Source organism: Astatotilapia calliptera, chromosome 5 (genome assembly GCF_900246225.1).
Source record: "Astatotilapia calliptera chromosome 5, fAstCal1.2, whole genome shotgun sequence".
Lineage (NCBI taxonomy): Eukaryota > Metazoa > Chordata > Actinopteri > Cichliformes > Cichlidae > Astatotilapia > Astatotilapia calliptera.
This window is the reverse complement of record NC_039306.1, coordinates 28,671,155-28,693,074: the sequence shown is the minus strand read 5'-3', so window position 1 is coordinate 28,693,074 and position 21,920 is coordinate 28,671,155. Positions and strand designations below refer to the sequence as shown.

The 21,920-nt window shown below is 41.6% G+C and overlaps 1 protein-coding gene and 5 non-coding genes across 8 annotated transcripts; 2 read left to right on the top strand and 4 right to left on the bottom strand.

The window, feature by feature from the left end:
- Positions 1-369: 369 nt before the first annotated feature.
- Positions 370-21,865, bottom strand: LOC113022854 (store-operated calcium entry regulator STIMATE). 3 transcript variants are annotated; one of them, XM_026168737.1, is made up of 10 exons: positions 20,868-21,865; positions 18,090-18,138; positions 17,896-17,991; positions 17,669-17,790; positions 17,298-17,410; positions 15,081-15,158; positions 14,536-14,679; positions 5,388-5,495; positions 1,451-1,574; positions 370-729 (listed from the first exon to the last, which is right to left on the bottom strand). In XM_026168737.1, the coding sequence occupies exons 1-10, from the start codon at positions 21,091-21,093 to the stop codon at positions 614-616; spliced, it is 1,176 nt and encodes a 391-aa protein (XP_026024522.1). In that variant the 5' UTR covers positions 21,094-21,865; the 3' UTR covers positions 370-613. The 3 variants fall into 3 exon arrangements, with proteins under 3 accessions (XP_026024522.1, XP_026024521.1, XP_026024520.1); XM_026168735.1 differs by lacking the exons at positions 370-729; positions 1,451-1,574 and having other exon boundaries at positions 3,389-5,495; positions 17,298-17,790; XM_026168736.1 differs by lacking the exons at positions 5,388-5,495; positions 14,536-14,679; positions 15,081-15,158; ... (3 more) ...; positions 18,090-18,138; positions 20,868-21,865 and adding an exon at positions 1,677-1,909.
- trnae-cuc (transfer RNA glutamic acid (anticodon CUC)) lies at positions 1,199-1,270 on the top strand. Its single transcript has one exon. It is a non-coding gene; the product is annotated as a tRNA-Glu (tRNA).
- trnae-cuc (transfer RNA glutamic acid (anticodon CUC)) lies at positions 3,274-3,345 on the top strand. Its single transcript has one exon. It is a non-coding gene; the product is annotated as a tRNA-Glu (tRNA).
- On the bottom strand, positions 6,284-6,356 carry trnar-acg (transfer RNA arginine (anticodon ACG)). The gene has a single exon. It is a non-coding gene; the product is annotated as a tRNA-Arg (tRNA).
- trnar-acg (transfer RNA arginine (anticodon ACG)) lies at positions 7,231-7,303 on the bottom strand. Its single transcript has one exon. It is a non-coding gene; the product is annotated as a tRNA-Arg (tRNA).
- On the bottom strand, positions 8,033-8,105 carry trnar-acg (transfer RNA arginine (anticodon ACG)). Its single transcript has one exon. It is a non-coding gene; the product is annotated as a tRNA-Arg (tRNA).
- Positions 21,866-21,920: the final 55 nt, after the last annotated feature.

The window sequence follows — 21,920 nt, the reverse complement described above, 5'->3', positions numbered from 1 at the left end:
CTCTATTCCAGACCTAGCCAGATCTGGTAACTCATTTTGTGGCACTATGCTGACCAACCCCCACATTTCTATTTGTTCACTAGTTAGGGATCAGCGTTTAAAATACAACAAATGAACATTTATTTTTTTGATACTTAGGGAAGGCCTCTGAAAATCTAGAGATTTGTTAACACATAACTTTAAAAGAAAGAGCTTTACAGTCCTGTACAATAATAGAACATCAGGATTTATCACACATTTGTATTTTGGTGCAGATGTGCACATTTGCATTAAAAAACATTTGTTCGAAAGTGTTTTTTTTTTTTTAACTTTTACAATAATTGGATTACAATAAGCAGATTATAATATGTTGAAATAAAAGTCTTAAGGTTGCTTGTCACAGTGAGAGTTTATTTAGGAAAATGCTGAACACAAGTAAAAAAAACAAACATTTTTTTCACAATATATAATCATAGCAATGAACCACATTCATCTGTCTTCAATTAATCTTTCTTACATTTTTCATTAAAGCAGGAAGAAGCACACACTTAAAAGTCTCTGAGTCTGAAGCACAAAGCCAACAGTGTGCATGTTCATCCTGTGCTATTTGTTTGGTTTCAGGTTGCAGTGTGCTTCACTTGCTGAACACACTGGCTCCAGGAGCTTTGGCAGATGTGGGCTGGTCAAGCACGGTCTCCTTTCCTGTCCTCACACCACTGAACACAGATGGAGCAACTTTGCCCGCGCGTTCTGATCACAGAACGAGACAGAGACACAAGACACGTGTCAGAAAAACACTCTCTATTTGTGGCACTTCCTCGATTCATAGTTGAGAATTTGACATTCAAATTTTTAATCAGGCACTTCTTAGTACCAGGCACCAACCCCAAAGGAATACTAATCATTCAACGTCATGTCCAAGTAAGCTGCTATTAAAACTATATCAGACTATGAGGTGTTTGGAGTGTGGACATCTAGTACACTTATATGGATGTGTATGTGTGCAATGTTCGTGAGATAGTGCTGTCGTAGGACTTTTTTTCTGTATTTACTTCTTCATAGAGTCCAATGTCAATGTTTGAAGAAGCTAGAAAATGTCCCTCCACTCACTCCGACAGAAACCATTGGTGATTTATGATCAAGAAAACTACACGAAACACGGGGAACTCATCGTCGGTGTGTCCTTTAAAAGTGATACATGTTTTCGTAGCTTCAGCTCTCCCTGGTGGTCTAGTGGTTAGGATTCGGCGCTCTCACCGCCGCGGCCCGGGTTCGATTCCCGGTCAGGGAACTCGTTTTTTTCCCCCCCCTCTCTCTCTTTTAAACAATCGGACACGAATACAACACAAAGTCAACTAGTCTGTTTTTACGAGATATACATAGTCATGTTTACGGTCTATGCGCCCATGAGTTCATACTTGTTATTCCAGGAAGACATAATGCCTTTGCAGACAGCAAAGACTTTACTCACCACACTCCACCATGACCTCATAGGTCTTACTCTTAACCTCGCCCTTCAGTCCCAGTTTACTGCGGGCTCCTTTGAGGTCCTCTTCCTTCATCGGTGGGCGCTTCTTCTTTTTTACCTCGCCTGGCTACAGTAAAGAAAATAAGGGCAAATAAAACGTATGTGACTCTCTGGTTAAGCGTGGATTCATTGTGTATTCATTTGCTGTATGTGAGGTGATGTAACGTACCTGTGACATGGCTGTTGGTGTTGGTGCTCAGATCCCGCAGACAGTGTAATTGATTTGTTGGTTGTTATTCTGTTGTGTGTGTGTGTCTGTCCCCCAGACATTATATATAGTCCTGTGTCAGCCTGCAGTGAGTCAGTCAGGCCCCCCCTGCCATCGGTTCCACTGCCTGTTGTCACAGTGTATTATTAGGTGTGACGTGAAGGATAGTACAGCTGGAATGGGGTTAACGTTAAGCTTACAGGCCAACAGCTGACAATTTCAAGACACAACAGGAGTGGCAGAAGGCTACACCTCCTCCTCCGGTTAACCCTGCACTCACACCCTCTTTTGAAAATGTCTCTGTAGAGCTTTGCACTTTGGACTACATTAAACTAGTGATCACCACCCAGCAGTACCGCCTTGTAGAGCCAGTTCTTGGGAATCTGCTTACTCAGTTCAATAACTTGATTTAGGCAAGAGGATGTTTCTTGTTGGGATGTCATAAAAAGCATTTTCAGCCAGTTAACCATCAAAATAAGGGCTGGACCAGTAAGAGCCGCCCAAATGTCAATCTGGACCAGTTGTGTTTTCAGTACGCATTCTCTGCCAAATCTGTTCGTATGGACCATTAGGACTTAATATCATGTTACTTTATGCACTCGATCCGGATTGTTTTAAATGCGTTTACACTTTTCTTTTTAGCCTGGAACAAGTAAGCAAACAGTTTAGGCAATATTACTCATTAGACTTGGCATCAGTGTTTAAATTCAAGGTGTGAGCTGTGGGATCATGGAAACACCGACTCATCACTGTTTTAACTCAGTGACACACAGTAAGACTCGTTACTGTTTGTATGTGATTGTTACCCACTTAGAGCAGTCAAAGCAGTTATAGGACTTTTAGCCATCATTTGGATTACCCGTTTGTGCAGATGATGATTATGATGATTATTAAGACTTTTCCCAGTGCGATGTTTAGAGCATCTCATTACGCATGTATGTTTATGCTGGCCCGTTAAATATATCCTTCACCCTTAAACAACTGGCTTGGAGCTCCATCATCAGCATTTAAAACCACAACACTTAAAATATCAAACGCAACAAATTATATGTTTTTGAGCAGAACATGGTACTTACAGTAAAAGTAATAAATAGACAAAAAGTCTTAGACAAAGAGACAAAAGGTGCCTTTTAAATTAAGCTGTTGATCCAACATGTCGTGAACTGTAAAGAGCCCCTAAGAATGGCTCCTGGTGCTTAATTACTGCATGTGTATTTGCTGAAAGCAGATCTATTTCTGGGAACACAATCATTACCGGTCGACTCTGATAAGGAAAGCGTTACCCCTAGTGGTAAACAGCAAGCAATCCCCACAATTAAAGAGATGCTGAAATCATCACCGTGTTGTAATTTTGTTGTTTAAACATGGCTTTAAAAAAACAAAACAAAACAAATGCAGATATCAATGAATATCTTTGAATCTCACTTTTATAAAATAAATACAAAGTTTAAAAGTCAAGGTATGAAAAACAGTTTTGGGATGAACATCATCCCCCTTTGTTTTTTTTAACATAAATGCGTTTACACATTTTATGACGTCACACCGTGGTCCCTTTCAATCCCTGGTGGTCTAGTGGTTAGGATTCGGCGCTCTCACCGCCGCGGCCCGGGTTCGATTCCCGGTCAGGGAACACCTTTTCTCTGCCACAACAGAAAGGTAATCCACTACTTTCATTCTGTATCATACCGTTTATTTGGAAAGCATTTATATGATAACTTATTTCCATCAGATGTTGTTCATGAAGTAGATTAAGCTCTGCAAAATACTAAAGCCCTCTTTGTCCTAGTTCAGCTGACAGTTACCATGACTTCTGCACTGTCCCGTACTTTCCCCTTTTTAAAAACGCACAGTCTTTCCTTCTTTACCAACATGCCAAAAACATCAGAATGAAATCATCAGCAGCACCGTAATCATTGTAGTTTAAGTCACGCCTTTTACTTTAAACAGGACCAGCAGTCACACATATATTCAGGACATGCCAGTTTATATACACACACTAGTGTGTGTGTGTTAAATCACACACACAAGCACACCCTTTCTCTCAGCTGCCTGGTCTGCACTTACTGTTTACAGTTTAGAGGTCTATGTACGTCACATTCTTAAGATTAGAGCCTGCTGGATGGTGCTTCATGCCTGAGGGGTGTACTGCAAAGTGAGATTAGTGGTTTAGAAAACTATGTTGAGCATAAACTCAGAGTTTTGTGTCACTAATGTGACTCCATTACTGGACAGGAGCAGGTTATGTTCTGAGTTTCAGTTTAAAAATTAGCAGAAGTCTCACATTTTCACTTACAGCATGTGTTAAGCGCAATGTAGATGCTATGCTAGGGGAATGTATTTCATTTGTGCAAGTTGTTAAGCTGTATCTTAATAAACCACTGAATGAAGTTCCACATTTTTACTGGAATGTGCATGTACTAATAAGATGATACTAACACAAAGAAAGCCTGGCTGTGTTAAAACTGTCTTCGTAGTATACCCCTCTGGAGATCTCGAGCTCTGCTTAAAACAGTCAAAGAAAACAAAACCGAACCAAAACCAAAAATAAAAAGACTGCTGGTAATTTAACTCAGGCACATTGTTGGAACTACAAAACAAAAACACAACAATAACAAAGGAAAAAAACAAAACAAAAAAACCCCACACATTAGAACGGGGAAAGGCAAAAGCTGAGAAAAATGGGAAATTGTGCAAGAACCTGTTCCCATATTTACTGAAAAAACACTTTTGGGATGAGCATACTCACCTTTTTTGGCCCGAAAGTAAAACACTCAAAACTTAAAAAAAAAAAAAAAAAAAAAGTACATTCAAGGACTAAAACATACAGTCAGAGCACATCAGTAAAAGAGTCAGACATGTTGCAGTCGTTTGCTTACAGAAAAAACAGTGGCTGAGCTGACATTAGAAGGATGCTGCAGTGCAGCGCTTGCAGTCTTACAGGTTCAACAGTTCAAAAGAGACTTCAGATGTCTTTGTTAAAAGAAATGGAAGATTGCTGCAAGGATTAATGTGCTCCATTCGACTAATGTAACATCACGTACAAGATATACGGTAGAGTCAATACAGTGATTCAAAACCTGACATAATGCTCCTGTTAAAGTTAAAGGGTGTGCAATTGTACACACCGTCACAGACACACGTATAACACAGGCCATGGTGGGGCATCTACATGTGACGACAACAGGACAGATGTTAACGTGGAATGAACACAAGGAATACATCTTTTTTTTTTTTGTTTGCTCATTTTTGTTTGTTTGTTTTGGGGGGAGGAGGGTGCACTTCGGAAGGATATCAAATGTAACCCAGTACATCATATTTGGCTCTGCTGGAGCCAGTTCAGTTTTCCTATTACATTAAGGATTTAACAGTAACTTCACTCATTGTTTTTCCCAGTGTCCTGAAACACAACACTCACATCATGAGAGCCATGTTTAAAATAAACAATGATAAAAAAATAAAAAAAAACAAAGGAAAGAAAAATGGTCGACTGCTAAAAAAAAAGTTCATATAGCTGTCCTCCAGGAGCCAATGGTAAAGGAGCTTCAGATACAGTGTATTATTTTGTAATTGAAGGTCACTGATTGAAGGCAATATCACACAATCTGTAGGGGAACGGGGAAATGTACGCAGACTTTTTGATCCTAACAGTAAAGCTAGGCACGCAGGTCAGACAGGGATCCCCATGCGAAGCTTCTTCTTTTTCACCATCTTCACACCAGTGAGTCGACGGACATCGTCTTCATCAGACTCATCCATTTCGTCATCTGCAGAGAAAAGGATCTGAGGAAAACGAAGGAGAGATATATCAAACCTCAAAGGTTAGACGAGGTTAACGGTTACATTTAAAAAACAAACAAACAAACAAACAAACAAACAAACAAACAAACAAAAACAAGAAAAAAAAAAAGATCCACGATGACTGCCATCATCATTATCATGTTGACTCCCAGGTGCACTGTTTACTCTAAAGTGCTTGATCACACAATGGGGATAAACACAGAAATATTTATTTTTATATTTGCCCTCCAGATGTTTTAGAGCCCGTTCCCATAAAAGCACAATCATATTCCAATCTAGCCTCACAACCTCATTGCTGATGTAGCTTTTTTTGTTTTTAACCTTGCTCAAAAAATACATGAAAAGAAAGTCTGTGGGGGGGGGGGGCAGAGTAAAGCACATAAACCTAACAAAGAAGACCTCCCACATAAAACTCGAGCTCCCAAATGAGCATAATACGAAAGCATGATAGCATAATTTTATATTGTCTAATATTCTCACTAAGAAAAAAAAAACAAAAAAAAAAACAGTGGGAATGACTGTTTTATTTTACAAACTAACAAAATCTAAAGCAATAGCACAACTTAATACATGAAAAGATCACAAGCCAGCGAGGAGTCGAATTAAAGTTTCACTTAACAACTGTTTAAAAAGCCAATACATGTCTGCATCATTTCATAATCAACCCCTGCTAATTTTGTATTTTAACATGTGGAAAAGGAAACAAAAAAAAGAAAGACTTTACTGAGTACTACTGTCAATGTAACCCCAGAAAGAAAAAAGAAAAGCTCCGAGCCAGCCAGGAGTCGAACCTAGAATCTTCTGATCCGTAGTCAGACGCGTTATCCATTGCGCCACTGGCCCCATGGTTCAACCACTGTGGCCCATCCCCCACAGTTGTGCCCTGGGTGCAAGGTCCACGTGTAGCAGCAACACTTTCTCAGAAAGGGAAGCTAAACTGCACTGCTGTGACCTTTCATGCTTTCAAAATCCATTTGATGTTGTTTCACAATGTAAACACATCCTAACAGAAGCTGGAGTAAACACTACTTCACAAATAAATAGGAGGGAAAAGATGACTGCGTTAAAGGGGACAAGAAACGCTAGACATTAACAGCCAATTAATTAAAACTCATTGTTGCAGCAAAGACAGCACAAATGTGATCCCCTTAAACTGATTTTTGGTTTTAGTGTCTTTATTTTCCTCTGAGTTATTGATTCTGTTACATCCATGTCAGTGGTTGAGAGCAGTGCTCTATCGTGTAAATTAGCCTTTATATGTGCAGTGTTTCAGGTCCCCTTTAAGGAGAGTTGTTGTGTTTTTCATAAAGAGGAATTTGGAGAGTGATTAAATACTGGACTTGTGGAGGTCTGTGCAACCTCATTAACATAACTATAGTTATTAATAATTACATCTGTGACTGTTAACTGAACTGCACTGTTGCTCATTTGCACACCATGTAGTAACTGCCCACATATGTTCATGTCGGTTTATGCTCAATATTGTGGTCACAAAATGCCCTAAAATCTCTCCACAGAAAAGGTTACAAACTCCTGAATCTTAAAAGCTAGTCATTGTAGCTTTATTTAACGAAGTTATGCTGTAATTTTACTATAGCGTTAAGTAGGTCAGAGAAAATGTATTCATAGTATGACTGTTCTCATCTTATGCAAGAATAACAATAATTGCTTCTATTATTTCAACCAAATCAAAGCAACCCAGAAAATAAAACATATACGAGCCAGCCAGGAGTCGAACCTAGAATCTTCTGATCCGTAGTCAGACGCGTTATCCATTGCGCCACTGGCCCGCAGTGGAATGCAGTGCCTCCCTACAGGAATACATGCGTTTTACTACAGCTCAGCCCATCCCCCACAGTCTATTGCTCTGCTGACTGCATGTGGTATTCAACAGCAACACACAAGAAGAAGGAAGTAACACAAAGCTTGCGTTTGTCAACGCTGCATGACTGCTACAGTGTTCAAATGCCTCAAAAGTAAGCCTGATATTGCTTTGAGATTGAACATACATACATCAAATATATACAAATCTGTAACACTGCACATGAACTTATAAACAACCACCAATTTTACAGGCCAAAAATCATTTCAGTCAAAGGATAATAATATGTGTATTGATTTCTGAGTCCTTGCTAAGATAACATGAAAATAATAATACGCATTTATACTCTGCCCTACTCTACTTGGACCAGCCGGTTGTTGACTTTGTGGCATGTTTCTAACAGCAAAGTTGCTGAGTGCCCTCTGATGAACAAACATTGCAAAGACTATTTCTCCCATGTATCCTTTACTTTACTTTTTAAATTTTAATCTAACAACTGTTTAAAATGCTACACCCTGTCTGGATCATTTCATTTTCCTAATCAACACCTGCTAAGGAAACAAGAACACTGCCCCCCCTTCAAAAAAAAAAAAAAAAACTTCCAGCAAGGGACAACAGTCACTGAGTACTACTGTCAATCTAACACAAAAAGGAAAAGAAAAGAAAAAAAAAAAGCAAAAAAAAAAAAAAAAAGCTACGAGCCAGCCAGGAGTCGAACCTAGAATCTTCTGATCCGTAGTCAGACGCGTTATCCATTGCGCCACTGGCCCACTGCAGAACAAAGGAGCCGCCTACACAAATACGTGTGTGTCCACAACTCTGTGGTATGGTAACAGCATGCGCATAACAGTATAAAATTCCAGAAAATCTAGGGACTATCTCATCAACTTTATTTATAAAGCACTTTAAAACAACCACAGCTGACACAAAGTGCTGTACATTGGAACTGTAAAATAAAATTACATGAGATATAAATAAAGAACAAATAAAAGAAGAGTGAAATCATTAATTAAATAACTACTTCAATTAAAAGAGAAACTAAGTCTCACTGAGGTTAAAAGCCAAGGAATAAAAGTGGGTTTTAAGACGTGATTTAAAAGTGGACAGTGAAGGGGCCTCTCTAACATGCATGGGCAAATTATTCCATAATTTTGGAGCCACAATAGAGAAGACCCTGTCCCCTCTGAGCTTCCTCCTGGATCTCGGTACCTCCAGGAGCAGCTGGTCAGCTGACCTGAGAGACCGACAGGGTATTGTGGGTATGTGGGGATGAAGAAGCTCAGAGAGGTAAGGCGGGGCAAGACTGTGAAGGCATTTAAAAACAAACATAAGAATTTTAAAATTAACTCTAAAAGACACAGGCAGCCAGTGCAGAGAGGCCAGCACGGGGGTTATATGCTCTCTTTTTCGAGTTCCTGTTAGAAGTCGTGCAGCCGCATTTTGAACCAGCTGCAGACGTGAGAGCAATGACTAACTGACCCACACATAAAGTGAGTTACAGTAGTCCAGGCGGGAAGAAATAAAAGCATGGATCACTGTTTCAAGGTGCTGCCTCGAAAGAAAAGATTTTACTCTTGCCAGTCGCCTTAAATGATAAAAACTGGACTTCACCACTGCTCTGATTTGGTTGTCCAATTTAAAATCACTGTCCAACTTAAAACCAAGGTCAGTAACAACAGATTTAAAATAGACTTCCAGGGATCCTAAAACAACAGAGGAGGACTCACAGGGACCACTGGGTCCAAACACCAACACTTCTGTTTTCTTTTCATTAAAATTTAAAAAGTTTAGAGCCAACCAAGCTTTAATGTCATCTAGACATGTCAAGAGAGGTTTTATGGAGATGCCATCCTATCTGTCCTAACATTTGAAAAATGTTATTGAATGAATGATGAATGAATACTGTGTGTGTGTGTGTGGAGAAGAGATATGTAAACACTAGTTTACCAGCTATAAAGTAAACCACTAGTTAGAGGACCACAGTAGCACTGAAACATTTACTGTGTAAATGTCCTGAACAAAAAAATCATTATACACACTTTATTGTACTCTGTTGCTTCCATATATGACTTATTGTCTGGAAATATGGGGTAATGCATATAAAACGAACACTCTTCCTATTTTCAAGTTACAAAAAAGAGCTATAAGAATTATAAACCAATCAAACTATATAGAACCAACTAACATTTTGTTTATTAATCTGAATACCCAGAAATTTTATGATTTAGTTGAATATAAAATGGCACAGATAATGTATAAAGCACAAAATAACTTGCTTTGCCCCAGTACTCAAAAGCCGTTCAAAGTCAGAGAGAGTCAATATGACTTAAGGGGAACAGATTTCTTTAAAAAAAACAAGATAAGGACAAATATAAAGCAGAGATGTGTTTCTGTTAGAGGAGTTAACCTGTGGAATAGTTATGACAGTGATTTAAAAAAGGTGTAGTTCATTTTCCTTGTTTAAAAGTAGAGTATTAGAAAAAAAAAAAAAAAAAAAAAAAAAAAAAAATTATATATATATATATATATATATATATATATATATATATATATATATATATATATATATATATATATATATATATATATATATAATTTTTTTTTCTGAGGTAAGTTGATCTATACACACACACATACATATATATACACACACACACACATACATATATATACACACACACACACACACACACACATATATATATATATATATATATATATATATATATATAAAAACACCCAGCACGCCCCTGCGGGCGGTTTATCCTTCAAGCTCGGGTCCTCTACCAGAGGCCTGGGAGCTTGAGGGTCCTGCGCAGTATCTTAGCTGTTCCCAGGACTGCGCTCTTCTGGACAGAGATCTCCGATGTTGTTCCCGGGATCTGCTGGAGCCACTCGCCTAGCTTGGGAGTCACCGCACCTAGTGCTCCGATTACCACGGGGACCACCGTTACCTTCACCCTCCACATCCTCTCGAGCTCTTCTCTGAGCCCTTGGTATTTCTCCAGCTTCTCGTGTTCCTTCTTCCTGATGTTGCTGTCATTCGGAACCGCTACATCGATCACTACGGCCGTCTTCTTCTGTTTGTCTACCACCACTATGTCCGGTTGGTTAGCCACCACCATTTTGTCCGTCTGTATCTGGAAGTCCCACAGGATCTTAGCTCGGTCATTCTCCACCACCCTTGGGGGCATCTCCCATTTTGACCTCGGGACTTCTAGGTTATACTCGGCACAGATGTTCCTGTACACTATGCCGGCCACTTGGTTATGGCGTTCCATGTATGCCTTGCCTGCTAGCATCTTGCACCCTGCTGTTATGTGCTGGATTGTTTCTGGGGCATCTTTACACAGCCTGCACCTGGGGTCTTGCCTGGTGTGATAGACCCCAGCCTCTATGGATCTTGTACTCAGAGCTTGTTCTTGTGCTGCCATGATTAGTGCCTCTGTGCTGTCTTTCAGTCCAGCTTTGTCCAGCCACTGGTAGGATTTCTGGATATCAGCCACCTCCTCTATCTGCCGGTGGTACATACCGTGCAGGGGCCTGTCCTTCCATGATGGTTCCTCGTCTCCCTCCTCTTTCTTGGGTTTCTGCTGCCTGAGGTATTCACTGAGCACTCGGTCAGTTGGGGCCATCTTCCCAATGTATTCTTGGATGTTCCTTGTCTCATCCTGGACTGTGGTGCTGACACTCACCAGTCCCCGGCCCCCTTCCTTCCGCTTAGCGTACAGCCTCAGGGTGCTGGACTTGGGGTGAAACCCTCCATGCATGGTCAGGAGCTTTCTTGTCTTTATGTCAGTGGCTTCTATCTCCTCCTTTGGCCAGCTTATTACCCCAGCAGGGTACCTGATCACGGGCAGGGCGTATGTGTTGATGGCCCGGATCTTGTTCTTACCATTCAGCTGACTCCTCAGGACTTGCCTGACCCTCTGCAGGTACTTGGTGGTTGCAGCCTTTCTGGCGGCCTCTTCATGGTTCCCATTTGCCTGCGGGATCCCCAGGTACTTGTAACTGTCCTCTATGTCTGCAATGTTGCCTTCTGGTAGTTCAATCCCCTCAGTTCTGACTACCTTCCCTCTCTTTGTTACCATCCGACTACACTTCTCCAGTCCGAACGACATTCCAATGTCATTGCTGTATAGCCTGGTAGTGTGGATCAGTGAATCGATGTCTCGTTCACTCTTGGCATACAGCTTGATGTCATCCATGTACAGGAGGTGGCTGACAACTGCTCCGTTCCGTAGTCGGTATCCGTAGCCAGTCTTGTTAATGATCTCACTGAGGGGGTTCAGGCCTATGCAGAACAGCAGTGGGGACAGAGCATCTCCTTGGTAGATCCCGCACTTGATGGTAACTTGTGCTATGGGCTTGGAGTTGGCCTCTAGTGTTGTACGCCACATCCCCATTGAGTTCCTGATGAAGGCTCTTAGGGTCCCATTGATCTTGTACAATTCTAGGCATTCCAGTATCCAGCTGTGGGGCATTGAGTCATAGGCCTTCTTGTAATCAATCCAGGCAGTGCACAGGTTGGTCAGTCTGGTCTTGCAGTCTCGGCTGATTGTTCTGTCTACCAGTAGCTGGTGTTTTGCACCTCTGGTATTCTTGCCAATTCCTTTCTGTGTCCCGCTCATGTATTGACCCATGTGCCTGTTCATCTTAGCCGATATGATGCCTGACAGGAGCTTCCATGTAGTACTGAGGCAGGTTATTGGTCGGTAGTTGGAGGGGACCGGTCCCTTCTTGGGGTCCTTGGGGATCAGGACCGTCCGGCCTTCAGTTAGCCATTCCGGGTGTCTTTCGTTAACTAGCAGCTGGTTCATTTGTGCTGCCAGACGCTCGTGGAGTGCAGTCAGCTTCTTCAGCCAGTAGGCGTGAACCATGTCGGGCCCTGGTGCTGTCCAACTCTTCATACTAGAGACCCTTTCTTGGATATCTGCCACTGTGATGGTTACTGGACCCTGTTCAGGGAGGTCGCTGTGGTCTGCCCTCAGATCCTCTAGCCACTGAGCATTGCCGTTATGGGTTGTGTCCTTCTCCCATATGCTCTTCCAGTATTGCTCCGTCTCCAGCCTTGGTGGTGCTGTTCTCTTATTGTTCCCTTGCCACTGAGAGTATATATATATATATATATATATATATATATATTCTGCATAGGCCTGAACCCCCTCAGTGAGATCATTAACAAGACTGGCTACGGATACCGACTACGGAACGGAGCAGTTGTCAGCCACCTCCTGTACATGGATGACATCAAGCTGTATGCCAAGAGTGAACGAGACATCGATTTACTGATCCACACTACCAGGCTATACAGCAATGACATTGGAATGTCGTTCGGACTGGAGAACTGTAGTCGGATGGTAACAAAGAGAGGGAAGGTAGTCAGAACTGAGGGGATTGAACTACCAGAAGGCAACATTGCAGACATAGAGGACAGTTACAAGTACCTGGGGATCCCGCAGGCAAATGGGAACCATGAAGAGGCCGCTAGAAAGGCTGCAACCACCAAGTACCTGCAGAGGGTCAGGCAAGTCCTGAGGAGTCAGCTGAATGGTAAGAACAAGATCCAGGCCATCAACACGTACGCCCTGCCCGTGATCAGGTACCCTGCTGGGGTAATAGGCTGGCCAAAGGAGGAGATAGAAGCCACTGACATAAAGACAAGAAAGCTCCTGACCATGCATGGAGGGTTTCACCCCAAGTCCAGCACCCTGAGGCTGTACGCTAAGCGGAAGGAAGGGGGCCGGGAACTGGTGAGTGTCAGCACCACAGTCCAGGATGAGACAAGGAACATCCAAGAATACATTGGGAAGATGGCCCCAACTGACCGAGTGCTCAGTGAATACCTCAGGCAGCAGAAACCCAAGAAAGAGGAGGGAGACGAGGAACCATCATGGAAGGACAAGCCCCTGCACGGTATGTACCACCGGCAGATAGAGGAGGTGGCTGATATCCAGAAATCCTACCAGTGGCTGGACAAAGCTGGACTGAAAGACAGCACAGAGGCACTAATCATGGCAGCACAAGAACAAGCTCTGAGTACAAGATCCATAGAGGCTGGGGTCTATCACACCAGGCAAGACCCCAGGTGCAGGCTGTGTAAAGATGCCCCAGAGACAATCCAGCACATAACAGCAGGGTGCAAGATGCTAGCAGGCAAGGCATACATGGAACGCCATAACCAAGTGGCCGGCATAGTGTACAGGAACATCTGTGCCGAATATAACCTAGAAGTCCCGAGGTCAAAATGGGAGATGCCCCCAAGGGTGGTGGAGAATGACCGAGCTAAGATCCTGTGGGACTTCCAGATACAGACGGACAAAATGGTGGTGGCTAACCAACCGGACATAGTGGTGGTAGACAAACAGAAGAAGACGGCCGTAGTGATCGATGTAGCGGTTCCGAATGACAGCAATATCAGGAAGAAGGAACACGAGAAGCTGGAGAAATACCAAGGGCTCAGAGAAGAGCTCGAGAGGATGTGGAGGGTGAAGGTAACGGTGGTCCCCGTGGTAATCGGAGCACTAGGTGCGGTGACTCCCAAGCTAGGCGAGTGGCTCCAGCAGATCCCGGGAACAACATCGGAGATCTCTGTCCAGAAGAGCGCAGTCCTGGGAACAGCTAAGATACTGCGCAGGACCCTCAAGCTCCCAGGCCTCTGGTAGAGGACCCGAGCTTGAAGGATAAACCGCCCGCAGGGGCGTGCTGGGTGTTTTTATATATATATATATAAATCAAGAATGAAAAGAGCAAAAAAAACAAAAACAAAAACCAAACTCTTGATTCTTTTGCTTTGATGTAGTTACTTATCTTGTTTGTTTTGTTTTTGCTTTGTTTTATTCTTTGCTTCGAGCCCTGTGTACAGGAGCTGCATGCAAAAAGATCTTTTGTTAAAAGGGTTGGGGTAATAAGCAAATGCTTCAGCCAATACCTTTTGATTAGCCTTGTCTCATGCTTTCTTGCTTTGTGGTAATCTTTATTATGTCTTCAATGAGATATTTGAATGCTAATCAATAAAAATCAAATCAATCAAATCAAAAAATGCGATGTACCACTTTTTATTAGGTTTGAGCTCAAAAGAAGATTACTGGGTTAAAAAAAAAAAGAGAGACAGAGAGACACAGATGGACTGAAGAAATGAAAATGGTATGTGTCAGTTGAATCTGTCTCCTTTAGCATTAGCTTTCCAGTTAAACTTACCTCTGACTCCGAGTCATCATGGGAAAGAGCTCTTCTGTATCGCACCTTGCCGTTCCCCCGTGAGTCCTCTTCCCTCTCTTCAAGCTTTGCTTTTGTCCTATGCTTCTTCATTAAGAAATTATCTACTACCCAGAACATTAGGGCCTACGTGACACAGAAAATACAGGTGGATGATTTTTCTACAGAACTGATTCAAGCGGTTTTTAAAAATCCACCAAAACTAGAGAAACAGCTTTTACCTTTGTGTGCATGCAATACAATGGGCACTGATGATTTTGGTAACCAATGACAATGTCTCACTGCACGTTAGTGACACAATATTATCGCAGTACTTCACTCACTTCATTCATGTAATTGTGACTTGTAACATTTTTTGATTTGTTGAGTAACATACATTGTGATTTATCACATTGTTTCAACTACAAACTAGGTCCTCAAATTAAACAATTTTTCTTCCACCCCTGCTAGACATGTAATATTGTTTTTGCAGGAGATGTAAAATTCAGACAAAAAAGAGAAGAAAGATAAGATAAGGGCAGACTTACATTTACGAAGAACGGAACGATGAGCATAACGATGGCCAGTTCCAGGGCAGGATTGTGTATAGGCTTGAGGAGTGCCAGCTGCCACACAAACAAACACAACAAGCACAAATATAATGTTGCACTTAGTGACAGCATTAACTTTTGATGGTTAAACATGCAGCCCATAATATTATTGTACAATGACAATATTATAGTCTTAAATGGGGTCGGGACGGGTCTGTCATATTCAAGCGAAATATAAGCAAATATAAGCAAATGTGCGGCATTTAAGAAAACAAGCTGAATGGAAAACAGCTGCTGCAAATACAAAGGAAAGAAAGAGGAAAGCTGGCAAATCTGCAGACTGTATAGTATGCATAGATAGGTATCAATGAGGCATCATCCCTGTGCTGTAAATCGCGGTTACTACAATTACAGCAGTATTACCGTTAAATTAACGTGTTGCAGATAAACAACCTTTTATTTCTATTTATTTATTTATTTTAGCTGTAACCCCGTGGTTTTAGACCATTATTTCACGCACAGACTAAAATGAAAATTACTGTTACTTTAACCGGACACAAAACCACAGAACTACTAAATTTTTTTTAAATAAAAGAGGCGAAGACGCCAAAAGATGCTCTCCCACCTTGGATGTGCTCTGCTAGCTAGCACGTTAACGCTGCTGTTATTCGGTGAAATCTGGAGAAAAGGCCACATTTTTACCTCACTGCCGTAACGACACTTTACTCTGAAGGCTTTTTTTTTTCTTTCCCGACAAGAAGAACTTTTCTATCATGTATAGAAGTTGTCAACGACCGACTCTCATAGTGAGACGAGGGAAAGGCGGATCCCGCACGTAATTTGCGTAGCTTACGTAGTCACCGCATGGCCTGAGGTGCGTTCATCCCCCCCCAACACTGAGGTCTCAAATAATCAGTGCGCCACAATTGCTAAAGTACAGCACAACAAACTGTTTTGGGCATGAAAAAACTGTCTTTGGAGGCCCAGTGGTTAGGAATTAATGCTTTCAGTGCCCCTGGGTCAAGTCCAGCAGGGGAATGAATGCAATAGTTTCTCAATTAAATGCAAGCTGCACCCTGGGCCAGGAACAACTGCTGCTCACACCACACAGACTCTGAAAACATCTGCAGAGCCAACAAAGGTAGTACTGAAGAACCCAGAGTGAAGTTAAACCCGAGTGTACACTAACCCCAGTCAAACTGCCAGAGGCTGACCTTCAGCAGGTAACAAACACAGTGATGGATTACAGACTCTTTTTCTAATGCTGCAATATTAAAATCACAGTTAAGTGCTCTTTGGACAACTTGCTTGGCTGTTAGCTTTGTGCTCATACTGAAACACCCAAAGAAAGATGCTGTGTGTCCTCATCATTTGTGAGATTAATTTAATTATTAAATGGTAATTATGTAAGTGTATATCTCAATGTGAAAGTAAAACTGTTAGTAGCATAACAAAATACCTTCTCCAGGGAATACTTAAAAATATAAATCATTACTTACAAATGCTTTTGAGTAATGACTCAGAAAATGCTGTTTAAGTGTGCCTTATTGTATACACAGTGATGTAGGACCAAGGTTATTATTGTTAAATATAACTAAATAAAACCTGAAACTATATAAATATAAAAACTACACATTTGAAAAAACTAAACTAAAATATAGCACAAAATTTGTATTTGTTGGATTGGTAAAAAAAAATTAAATTAAAAGTTGCTTCATGAGGTTTAATATATTATTTACTGAGACTTGATGTCGACAACACTGAGTCAACTGCTTTCAAAAAGTGTTGTTTGTTTTTTTTAAATATCTGTACTGATTTTTGTAGATCTTACCACTGATATATGCCCTCCAAACAATAATTAATAAAGACTAAGACTGAAATTAACATGAATTAAACTAAAACATTTCCAAAAAACTAAACTGAAACTCTGGAAACTAGCTGAACCTAAACTAAATTGTAGAAATTACAAAAATATAATAACTCTCTATAACCATGCTTTACTGTATTTACACAAGTTCTCTGGGCATCATCTTTGTGTACTAAACTTCCCAAATTACTCCTAAACAAACTAGCACAACACCCACCAAAACGTTCAGGTGTAGAAAACAAGACCAGAGCAGCATGCCGAGTGAGAGGCAGGGCTGACCCGTGTAAAGTGAATTTACCTCGCATGTATAGTATGATCATGTACGAAAAACACACTCTTCTACTGACCTGCTTCCACTGGGGGATGAGGAGGACCAACATGATAAGGACTTTCTCAAACATCATGATGAGAATGTAGAGGATACACTGCCCCAGCCACGCTGTGCACTGCACTGGCTCTCCTGGGGAGACAGATGATTGTCTAAAACCATGATTATGTATTTCACATATATACACACACACACACACACACACACACACACACACACACACACACACACATATATATAGTACAAAAATATTAGATGTCACTGCTTTGGTGTTACATAATTGCCAACAGAACAAAGTAAGGCATTGAAAGGGTAGGAAATGGCACTGAAGCGCTATAATAGCAAGGGCAGCTACTGCCCTCCACTGGACATCACAGGCACTGTCCTCACCGTATTCTCCAAAACGCAGGGAGTCCCATTGCCTCCATTCTACAATAGCACTGACGGCTCTTACCCCTGCATAGATCAGCAACATGCCCAGAGAAGCATCTAACAAGAAATTAATGAGGTATCTGGAGGGAAAATGGAAAATTAATGTGAACTGAGTGTCTACAAAGTTAAATTATCTTCATTTTAAAAAGATTACTCTGATTTATCAGAGACATCCAAATACTCACAATGAGCAGGGATCCTCCTCTGTGAGGTCCGACAAATAGACATTAGCAAAGTGGATGAAGAGCATCCCAATTGCCTGTTTTGAGGTGTCCAGAAACCTGCACATACACGCTTACGTTACTTCCAAGGCACTCCAGTGGGTCTCATGCGGTTTCTTTGCATAGAAATTTATTTAGCGCTGGCTCGATTCCCTTACCAGATCTTCCAGGGTCTCCTCTCATGTTTGGGCTCCCTGAAGCGCTTCACTGTAGAGGAAAGAGAGTGCCACACAGATAGTGGGATTTTGCAAACAGAGTTGCACACATTCAAGCATTCTCTCTTGTTTTCATTAAACAAAGTTACCCAACCCTCCTCTGAGCCATCAAACCTCCAGTGAGCATTTTATTGCTTTCGTATATGAATACCGGTTTATTCTAAGACTCTTGCCGTCGTTGCCCTGATATCAGTCAATTAAGTGAACAAGCGAGAAATCAAAGAGTTTCTAATCAAGCTGACATGAAACTACTAGCTATGAGAGTTTAAGTGAAAGGGAATGGATGCTTCTTTCAAAATGTCGCAAAGGGAGAGAATCAATAAATCAGTGTTAGAAGGAAAACTGTTCATCTAGTCTGCCCAATTTAAAGATACATGAAATAAAGTGGTACAAATTAAGCTATTAGTGAACTGTTTGCTAAGCACTCCTGCTGGGTAACAAACACTAAAGCCACTGTATGTGTGCATCGGTGTGACTGTTATTCTGGGAAGCAATCTGCTTCACTCAAGTCTTTGCTTTATGGCTCCATCATGGAAAGTGGACATCAAACTACCTCACTTTTGTAAACTTAAACTAAATGTTGTTGTTGCTCTGTCCAAATATATACTGAGGGCTGCTTTTTACGGAAAACGATGAGCTCAGTTTGTGCTCCGAACGAGTGTGACTTCATAACCAACACACCCCACTTACAGCTGGGTGTGATGTGAAGGCAGACAGAGGCCTCTGCTTCCTCCTTCTGCCCAGAAAAAAAAACAAAAAAAAAACTACTCACTGCTGCGAGGCTGCTGAGCCACATAAAACTAAGGCTTCTCTCATTAGGTCACACAGCTGCCAGTTTGGTGCCAGACACTGGCTGAACCCAATCTTCTGTGCCAGCGTTTCCTTGTCTGTGTTTATGGACATTTGCCTGCCAATTTCTAATGTAAAGCTACCTTAGCCTGAGGTGTAAAAAGAAAAGTTTTACAGTCTGTCCACATGGAGAAGTAAAAGAAGATGAGCTTAATGACAACAAGCAACTAGAGACAATCTAGCGAACAGTCTCATGCTGCAGTAGGTGTCACCAAGATGACATTTAGCCATCACGAGACAAGGACAGCCAAAGAAAAAAGAAAAACTAGATATAGTGTTGCACTACAATCTATGTTGACTACATAAGACAGCATGTTTGATAAGGTTTACTACATGTTTTGTGTGTGTGTGTGTGTGTGTGTGTGTGTGTGTGTGTGTGTGTGTGTGTGTGTGTGTGTGTGTGTGTGTGTGTGTGTGTGTGAGAGATGCATTTATAAAACTTTTCAGGTGTGTAGCTGAGATCAAACTAAACGTCCAGTCTGAAGAGGTGAAGTGAACCATGAGTGCTCAGTAAAGGACACTAAAAGAAGGCAATCAATGGGGTTGTCCTGCCATTTCATACCCATGCCCCACATTTTAAAGTATTACATTACTGTAAGTATTATTTCAGTATTTCTAACTCCCAGTATGAGAGCTCTCTGAGTTATAAAGACATTTATACTTCGGTGCGCTCTTAACATCAGACCCATTAGGAAGGACCCTCATCATGAAATTAAATACAATGCTCATTATGAATGCAACCTTGAAACAAGATTGGTTCAGGTCTGGGTTAATGATGACTGCCACCGGTTTGTGTTGACCAGGAAGGTGCTGTTAGAAACTATGCTACTGCTGCAGACAAATGAGAGGAATGTTGTTGGACTCTGCACCATTGCACATATTATTGTCTGTGTCATGTTGCAATTGTGCGTCTGTTCTGTTTACATTGAGAGCTTATGTCAATAAAGCTAATTCTGATTGTGATTCTGAGGTTGTGAGAAGAACAGAGAATGTTTACAGATGTAGAGAAGAGGGACATGCACAGAGGCGAGTTAAAGGGTGAGACAGAGGCAGGTGATCCAGTGTGGCAACCCCTAAACAACTGAAAGAAGTAGTGTTTTGAAAACTCAGTGATACTTCAGTTTTCAAATCCTATTTAAGATGGTCTCTCTAAATAGTTTATTAAATAAATAAATAAATAAATAAATAAATAAATAAAATAATAATAATAATAATAATAATAATAATAATAATAATAATAAGATGATTTCTACTTCTGAAATCCATATATGCTAGTTGAGACAAAGAAACCTCATTAGTAGCTGTTACTGTGAAGCACCTACAGGATATATAGAGTGACCATCACTTGAGATACAGCACTTTATTTAAAAAACATATTCTGAAACAGTTTTCTATCTGCACATCACCCAATCAAAAGAAAGCAACATTTTATATCTTTCTTCCCCACTGCGATTGCTTCCTCAACTGACTGCCAAGCAGAAATGTGAAAACTACAGCAACATCCAAACAAAGTCATTTTCATTTATTTTTGCAAAGTTCAGCAGTATATGGAGTACATGCAGCATGAGAGGTCAAATGTGCCAGGAAATGCAGAGAGGAAGTATTTTTTTTTTTTTTTTTAAATGATCAACACAGCCAAAAAAGCCCCAACAAGTGACTCTAATTGGTATGCTGTTACAGTGAAGTGAAACCCCTGCATTTAGATTTACACATATTAATGTCGTTTGTCTGGCTCTGTATAGATTTACCTCAACCCTCCCAGCTGAAATCAATATCACATTTGATTATCAGAGTGTTGCTATTGGATGATACCCGCTTACATCAGCAGCTGGTGTCAGATATCTGACACAGCAGAGCATTAGCCATACTTACACATGAGCGTGCTGAAAGCCATCACAGCGAGAAGACCTTGCAGGAAGATCCCAAAGGAGTCCATCAAGGCGCCGTTCTCGCACCCCCGGTTATTGGGATCTGGTGTCGGTGTAGAAGACACCGATGTATTGGTAAGAGACACCGCGGGCATCCCTGCTCCTCCTGGACCAGCCAGTGCCACCTCTCCGTGATGGGACAGCATGTTGACCCCGCTTGCTGCAGCCATGGGACAGAAGATCTGGACGTGACTAATTAATAAAGTGAAGAAAAGCAGCAGCAGCCGCTCGGACCCAGTTCTGTTGCGAAGTTGCCGGTCAGCTAATCGATACGCTAAGCAGGACAGTCTTCGGTGAAAGATGGTGACATCCTCTCCATTGAAAGCTCGCACTCATTCTCCTGCTTCAGGCATCCATAGCTTCTTTGTCACTGGACAAGTGAAGCCGTCGGCGCTGGAAGTTGCAACGACGTATAGCGTGGTCCCAACTGAGCCGTGTACACAGTTTAAAACGGCAATGCAACACTAAAAAAAAAAAGCTAGTTTAAAGGTACACGCACACAGTGGAGCAAACACTTCCTAGGTCGACCTGGAATCTTCTAATCTGGGAACTAACATCGGCAACAAACATAAGCCCGGCTAAACAGCAAGTGTTTAACGCGTTATACGGACATGTCAGCCACTCGGAGGTAAATTTCAATTGATGGGGAAACCGTCCACCGTCTAGCGACTGAGGTGCTGCTATCGTTATCTACCTAGCTAGCCTCGGAGCGAACTACTGAGTTCAGTTAAGCAAAAGCTTTCAGACAAAGTTATACTTCCTGTAAGGTTTAAAACGGCGCATGTACCGGCATCTCGTGACAGTCGCGCACAATACCAGCTTGTCTGTTTAAAAAGTACAGAAAAATAAATGTGAATAACTGCAGGTCACAGCTCCCGTCTCTTATCCAGCTGCTTCCCCTGCCCAGCAGTGCCCACTCATGTTGACAGACGCTGGGTCACGTGGCGCGCACGTAGCCACAAAGTGCATGCCGGGAAAGGAGGAACAAACACGAGCC

Coding starts and splice junctions, on each gene's coding strand:
- LOC113022854 (XM_026168735.1), bottom strand. CDS start 21,093: ATGGCTGCAGCAAGCGGGGTCAACATGCTGTCCCATCACGGAGAGGTG. Junction 14,680..15,080: donor TCGTTCCGTTCTTCGTAAAT/GTAAGTCTGCCC, acceptor TGTGTCACGTAG/GCCCTAATGTTCTGGGTAGT. Junction 5,496..14,535: donor ATGATGACTCGGAGTCAGAG/GTAAGTTTAACT, acceptor CGTTTTCCTCAG/ATCCTTTTCTCTGCAGATGA.